The following is a 7910-nucleotide window of genomic DNA, read 5'->3' on the forward strand; positions in this document are numbered from 1 at the left end:
ACATTGCCATGTGTGTACCTATGCAACAATCCTGCATGTTCTTCACATGTAGCCCAAAACCTAAAACGCAATAAAAAATATATATATGTAAAAGGAAAAGTCAAAAAGGTATGAGAATGTGGATCTAGATTATTGGAGAGATCTTGAGAGGTATGAAGAGACACATGTCCCAGCTCCCTCATGGAGTAAGGACCAAAGGAATCATAAATGTAAATGACCTGATCAACTGTGCTGAGCTGAGCTGTTTTCTCATCTGTCTGGTACAGGCAATGGAGCTAGGTGAAAGTACAGGTTACTTTACAGGTAAAACAGCTGAGGTCATAGGATAGGCAGCGTTTTGTCATTTTAGGAGTCTGTTTTCACTGTCACCCTCTATTAGTTCCCTATTGCTGCTATAACAAATTACTACACACTCAGTGGTTAAAACAACACAAATGTATTGTATGGAGGTTAAAAGTCTAAATTGGGTTGCGAGGCTGCATTCCTCCTGGAGGCTTTCAGGGAAAATCCTCTCCTGGCCTTTTCCACCTCTTAGATAGAGGCTGCCTGCATGCTGTGGCTGCTGGCCTGAGTCATTCCAGCCTCTGCTTCCATCCTCAATCTCCTTCTCTCACTCTGGCCCTCTTGCCTCTCTTTCACAAGGATCCACCAGGATAATCCAGATTAATCTCTCCATCTCAAGATCCTTAATCACATCTGCAAAAACTCCTTGGCCATACTAGGCAACACACACACACACACAAGTTCTGAGGATTAGACCTGGGCATCCTGTGTGTTTGGGAGTGGGGTGGAGGCACTATTCTGTCTACCATGCCCTCCATTTGGATGCTTTGATATGACCTCCATATTCACATTTTTTCTGTGCTTTTACTGCTACCCCCGAGAAGCCTATATTTTCCCCCTAGTTCCAGGACAAATTAGCCCTAAGTTCTCCATTTATCTGTTCTTGTCTACCTTTTCTTCTGAATTAAATTTTCTTTCTTTCTTCTTTTCTTTCTCTTTCTCTTTCTTCTTTCTCTGTTCCTCTTGTTTCTGCTGTTAAAATACCTGTTTTGTTTTTGTTTTTGTTTTTTTGAGATGGAGTCTCGCTCTATCACCCAGGCTGGAGTGTAGTGCAGCTCACTGCAGCCTCTGTCTCCCCAGCTCAAGTGATTCTCCTGCCTCAGCCTCCTGAGTATCTGGGATTACAGGTAGGCACCACCACTCCCATCTAATTTTTATATTTTAGTAGAGATGGGTTTTTGCCATGTTGGCCAGGCTGGTCTCGCCTTGGCCTCCCAAAGTTCTGGGATTACAGGTGTGAGCCACCTGGCCCGGCCACAAAGTAATGCTACAGATTTATTTAATTAACAGTTCATGAGAACTACGGTAGGCAGCAGGCTTGCTAGGAGGATACTGTGAACTGCCCCTGCCCCAATAAGGTTCAGCTGCGAGAGGGAGAAGGCTCCCGTGAGAGGAGTGTTTCTAAGGAGAAGTACAGTGTTTAAGGGGAGTGCGTGTCAGCTCCTGGTCTACACTGAGGACCACCCTGAGGAAGTGGCATTTGTCAAAACCTGGAATCATATCGGTGGAGCTTTGGGGCTCTTTTTCAGGATAGCATTGATCTTTCTCTGCCTGGTTCTGTTGAGGAGTTTCCTGGTGCAGAGGAGGCAGGAAGTCTCCAGGGACCACCTGGTAAAGTTGAGAAGCAGGGCCCTGGGGTTGCTAACAGGCTTCATTAGACCTGGCCAGAGGATGCGGGGGCTCACGGCGCACAGGGCTCTAGACCCGCGCATTTCTGCACTTTCTACCAGGCCATAGGCTGTGCTTCCTCCAGGAACGGGAGCAAAGAAATAGGCCGTTTTCTCTTTTGTCCACTGGGTGGAGTGTTTTAGCCAAAGAAGGGGACTTTGTGACTTCGTAGGCGATCTTCACCTAGGGGAAGAGGCGAGCCAGGACTCCTCCAGAGCCCCGCCCACCAAAACCCTCCTCCGCAGGGACAGTCACCAAACTCCCTCGCACCTGCGGGCTGGGCTCAGGCCTGTCCTGGTAAGAGGAAATCTTGTAACAGATTTTAGCATTTTAGAGCCAGAAAGGGGACTTGGGAGCTTGGTGACTATCCCTCTTTCTCAGATTGGAAACAAGAGGGCCCTAGGCTGAGGGCTCCTGACCTAATCACACGGGCGGGGGCGCGGTGGGGGGAACCAGGGCCAGTTCTTTCGCTGTCCGCTGCCTCAGGCGCCCAGGTGGAGACCTGCAGACCTTCGAAGGCAGGCGTGAGCGCACACGTGTCTCTCCGGAGGTCAAATGGTCTGAGAGAAAACCGTTCTGCCGCCTGTCAAGAGTAAACAGATGAAATGGGCTGGGTTAGATTAAGGAACTCTCGGCGGCGGCCACTCACAGTGAAGGACTGGGAAAGGGGCCGACGCCGTGTACTGTGACAACAGTGAACGTTTATTTGTATTGATTTTGTGTATTTTGTTCTACCCCTTCTTGATTAAAACAAAACAAAAAGTACCTACGAATGGCACATAAAAATACACATTGGCTTTGGGCTGCAGCTAAAACTGGAAAAAAGCAGCTGATTTGCAGGATGTAACATTGACTCAGAAATGTGTGAAGCATTCCTTATTTAAAAAATAAATGAGTTAAAATTGGTGAGCAGCGAGGCAGAGGAAAAACAAAAATAGGAAAACGAAAGGCAGGCAGAAAATAAGCCTGGTACATTAAATATAAATGGTGAAAACCTACATCTTTCTGAGAGTGAGGCGTGAGTGTAGACCTCATATCTCCCCTGCATGCTTGGGGGAAACCTGATCACCACAGCATATGTCAGTGGTCGCGTGTCCTCAGGGCTGGGTTGCCTGGCCCAAAGCGAGTCCATGATTTGGGGCAGGAACTTCCCACAGCGCAGGCTTTGCTTTTTGTAGGAAACCAGACTTGAAGGGTGAACTAAATTTTAAAAAAATTATTTACTTTTCCTTACAGTTTTGTCAGTTGTAAGTCAGAAGGAAACTCAAAGACTCTAACTTTAAATATCTCCTGATTTTTCAGTAACAGTTAAAAAAATCTACTTACATATTGAGAAAAGTGGAGCAAATTCTAAATAAAGGTAACCCAGTAAGATGGAGACAACTGGGAACAGTTTTGGGAGGCTGACCTCAAAAACACGAGACACACGCTGTCTCACTCAGAAATCTTTCCCCCTTACATTTCCTGAAGAAAGCAGAGATCTTGCATGCTTGCCACTGACTTGGAAAGCTAAGTGCACCTTAGAATGGATATTCTTGGCTCCATCTTTTGAAAACACAGAGACTACATCATTAGAAAGAACGGAATGCTGTCAAAGGTTTTCGTGACAGGTTCTTCAAGGCCCCGACTTCCTGAACATGAAGTGTGACATCAGTCCGACTCTCAATGTAAGGCCCTCTGACTGCAGGGGAGCCTTGCCTTACTCAGAGAGGCCACTGGTCTTCTCTTTTCCTTCTAGCCCCCGTGAGAGCTGTGCGTGACAGAGCACGCTGTCTTTCCAAAGCTGATTTAAACTAAAGCAAAACAAAAACTTGGTCAGAACCATGAGTGCAGTAGATGCCTTTGAAGAGTGGAGAGACACAACTGGGCAGGGTTGGCCTGGAGGAGATGGTCAAGAAGCTACTTAAGAAAAGGGATGTCTGCAGGGGAATTGCCCGGTCAGAAGCAAAGCAGCCAGGAGCACCAGCTTTGAGGCGGGGTTGAGTTCTTGCTCCAGCGGTTGGAAATGTGGCAAACTCAGATAAGTTGCAGATTTCTCTGAACCTGTGAGCTCAACTGTAGGATGAGCCTGATCACTTCTGCCCCACTTGCCTACTGGATTCAAGGAAGAAATGGACAAGAAAGGGTTCACAAACCATTCATGTTAGAAACAGACAAATATCCATTATATAACCAATGTTCCACCAGCTCCATCGAGAAGTAAGTACACTAGCTACTGCTTTTGAGCACGTATGTTGTGCCACGCTTTTCCACCTATGTGTTTCAAACCTTATAGTTATATTCAGCCCCACTTTACATAGAGGGGAACTGAGATCAGGGAGGGCAAGTGACCCTCCAAAGTTCATCAGCTGTTAAAAGACAGAGTAGGATTTGAACTCTGAACCTTGTTTCACTGTATTTGAATGACAGCAGATTCTTCTGGTATCAGCTGGGTTCAGCAGGATGTCCCTGAACCCCTCACCCAGTGGCTGGCAGAGGATTTCTAAGAAGAGAGGATGGAAGGCAGAAAAAGGTAGGAGTAGAACATGAATAAGTCCACCTCAGGGCTCCGTTTTGTTCCATGTTGCAGTGAGGGGCAGGCGATGAGCAACCGCCATGAGAGGACAGGCTGAGTTCCCTCCCTGGGGTGATTTAACGATTCAGTAATGCGTGAGTGTTCCAACTCTCCATTCGCTTATTGGCGCCATAGTCCCTTATCCCTCTCTCTCTCAAGTTTTTTCCTTCTTTGGCCTTTCTAGCCTCTTTATTTCATGCGTGCACATTCTTGTCTTTTTCTCCTGCCTCTTCCCTCTTTACCACTCTGACAGACTATCAGCGAGTCCCTCCACAGTGTCGTATCTAACTTTTTTATTCATTGCATGATTTATTTTTAGCCTGAAACAACTGCATCCTAAAAATGGAGTTCCTAATGAGACAGAGGCTGAGCAGAGCTATGTAAGGTATCTGGGGCTTGGCCTCCCAGCCTCCCTAGCCTGGTTCTTTTTCTACTGTTGCGCGTGCGTGTGTGTGTGTGCGTGTGTGTGTGTGTGTGTGTGTGTGTGGTGTGTATATGTATGTGTCTGCTCTTTGTCCTGAGCCCACGATTCCAGAGCTGGCTGGACCCAAGGAGGTGAAGAGTCACTTCTCGGCCCCAGGAAGGGCAAAGAAGAGATACAAAATCAGTCTGTCTGCTCCCTGCTTGGCTCAACAAGGCCTCTAGCAGTCTTCTGTCCTCTCTCCTGCACACAGCCTATTTGGGGACGAGAAACAAAACTTTTCCCAAATGAAGAGAACTCACTTGTTTATTGTGGGGGTTTATTTGCTGTCCTCTTGCAGGGCAGAAGAGGGGCTTAATTTCCCCACGTATGATGGGAAGGACCGAGTGGTAAGTCTCTCCGAGAAGAACTTCAAGCAGGTTTTAAAGAAATATGACTTGCTCTGCCTCTACTATCATGAGCCGGTGTCTTCAGATAAGGTCACGCAAAAACAGTTTCAACTGAAGGAAATCGTGCTTGAAGTGAGTAATCAAAGGGCATGCTGTCCGCGCTGCCCCCGCGGGTACGGGTGCTGAGGGAATGCCTTTGGCCAGGGGTTGGGATGTGGGAATGAGAGTGCAGAGAATATAGACTGAGGTCTGCTTCATTTTGGCCTCACATGAATCAGATGCTCTTGTCACAAAGCCAGGATGTGTGAACAATGAGGGGTGGGTCCAAACTCTTCGTAAGAAGAGGATCAAAGGGGCTGCGCTATGATGGGTCTGATGTAAAGTCTTTCACATATGGCCCCCTTGACTTTTCAAGGGCCCTTGTCCCAGCCAGCGTTTCCCAGATAGAATGTAGAAACTGTTGTTAAAACTGGCTGAAATGAAATCCAGGGACTACTTGTGGATTTCACTCAGCGTGCCCACTCTGCTCCCTCACATCTCCCCAGGATCCTGGAGAGACCAGAGTTACCTGACCTTGCCTCTCTCCATGGGTCAGATGGAGAATATCACTAAATGACTTTCCTCTCTCATGATTTGCTGTCAGTCAGCATTACAGAATGTAGTTATGTGCAGATCTTCTGAGCGGCATATTCATTTATATGAATTTTTTTTCTCAGAAAGTTCTTGGTGTGACTTTAGGGCAGAGCTGAAGTCAGTTCTTATTTTGTCTGCATAATATGGCCTGCCTGTTTGTAACCTGGCACTGAGGCCCATTTTCTAATCATTTGTGAGTGCTCCAGAAACTATTTCTGCAGCTCCTCCTGGACAGCTTAAGATGGCTTACACTTTAAGGGTAACTGAGGGTGCCAAGAATGCTAGTGGGCACCAAGATGCCTCATCAGTCCCCATGCCTAGCCCAGGTGCAATCCTGTGAAAGGGATACTTGAGAATTACAGCGTATTATCCAGCACAATCAGAGAACTCAGGTTGATGAAATAGTTTAACAGAATTATCATATAAAACCCATGTGGATTTGATTTAAAAAAATAGACTGTAATAAAATCCAGCAAAACTATCCCAAATACATCAAAAATACATCTCCAATGTATTTTTGGAGTGCTGAATGTGGAAGTTCGGTTCTCTCTGTGGGTTGCAAGAAAAGAGAAAGCAAGGTCGTTGTTAAGCCTTTACACTATAGAAGAGAGCAAATCGCAGGCTGGGAAAGAACAGGACATAGAACCTGGCTGGTGCTTAGCCCAACACGTACGTTATATCTTCATCTCAAGCTGCCATACTCAGTCACTGAGAGATATGGTTATGAAAATGTAATTGAAGGCACAAGGGTTCTCCCCTATATGCTCATCACTGTCCAGTTAGCCTAGAACTCTAAAAGAATGCCTTTGGGTGGCCAGCACAGGCAAGGACATTCTGATTTCTGATTCTAATTTTTTTTTAAAGAAATCTCTATCATGCATCCATCTCTCTCTCTCTCTCTCTCTCTCTCTCTCTCTCTCTCTCTCTCTCTCGCTCCCCCAGGTATGTCTGTCCCCAAAGACTATGCAAAATCATGAGCAGGAACTTCCCCTGGGCTTACCATCCCTCCAGACACCTTTGATCCAAGAGTGCCCTTTTCACACGTGGGTGGGTGCCAGGCCCAGCAGAGACTGATGGGGTAAATTCACCACAGGAGTTAATTTGATGCCCCTTAGGCTGCTAAAGCTGGAGTGAGGCATCATTAGGAGAAAAAGAAGACAGAACTTGAAGTCAGGATATCTGGATTTAAATTCTGACTTTGTCTCTACTAGGCACAGGACACAGGGCAAATTATATAATTTCTCAGAGCCTCATTTCCTTATCTATAAATATGGAAAAATAAGAACTATCATGCAGGCTTAAGAATTCATTAAATAATAATAATGTTTATTAAATGCTAAGTGCAGGATTGTTCTAAGCACTTGATATTAGCTTGTTTAATCCTTACAATAATTCTGTGAAGTAGGTACAGTTACCAATCCCATTTTATAGATGGGGAAACTGAAGCAGAGAGGCTAAGTTGTTCAAGGTCACACAGCTACTGCAGGTGAAGGCTGTTGTACTTAATACCTACGCTGCACTGCTCCTGAAATCAGTGTGAAAATGCCCAAGGGGCTTCTGGGTAGCCTGTTTAAGATGATTTCAAGAGTCTTCCTTGAACAGAGTTGCTCAGCCTCTGGGCCCGGGTCTCATGACGCCAGCTGTCCCACCAGCAGGGCCGAGAAGTACATGGCCTGGAGGCACTGTTCATGCAAAAGCCCAAACTGAGGAGGAAGTCTGGGGTCCATTAGTGAAGGTGGGGAAGGGGCAGACCTTTGTTGAGAGATTTGTCCGGTGCAGCCTCGAGGAAAAAGATGGCTCCAGGAAGTCCATGAGTGGAAAGAGTGAATATGCCTTTAAGCTTTCTTCATGGTCAAAACAACTATTTTGTCCCCTTAATCCTCTAGACCCCACACTTGCACTAAGAAGAATAGTCTGCCCACTTCCAGGGCTGTGGCTGTTAGAGAGTTGGGGGAAAAAGAGGAGGCAATTTCTAGTGTCCATCCGTCAGGCAGTGTGGTCTCAGCTATGGGCAAATGGCTGCAAGGGAGGTGGCTCTCTTCCCCCTTGCAGCTTAGGAAGGTGGTTTCTGACACTTTTTATTGTAACCCACTATGACCTAGTATACGCAGACACACACACACACCAGAAACAAAAATTTCATAAAACAATACTTTTTTTTTTTTTTTTGAGACGGAGTTTC

General features: G+C 46.2%; 1 protein-coding gene across 2 annotated transcripts in view; it reads left to right on the top strand.

Annotated features, from left to right (window-relative positions):
• Nucleotides 1–4705: 4705 nt before the first annotated feature.
• CASQ2 (calsequestrin 2) overlaps nucleotides 4706–7910 on the top strand; it is a 65674-nt gene continuing 62469 nt past the window's right edge. For both annotated transcript variants that reach the window (XM_037737001.1, XM_017524207.1), the window contains exon 1: nucleotides 4706–5227. In XM_037737001.1, the coding sequence (XP_037592929.1) occupies nucleotides 4994–5227 (234 nt within the window). In that variant the 5' untranslated portion in view covers nucleotides 4706–4993. The remainder of the gene's footprint in view (nucleotides 5228–7910) is intronic.

Source organism: Cebus imitator, unplaced genomic scaffold (assembly GCF_001604975.1).
Source record: "Cebus imitator isolate Cc_AM_T3 unplaced genomic scaffold, Cebus_imitator-1.0 Scaffold32, whole genome shotgun sequence".
Lineage (NCBI taxonomy): Eukaryota > Metazoa > Chordata > Mammalia > Primates > Cebidae > Cebus > Cebus imitator.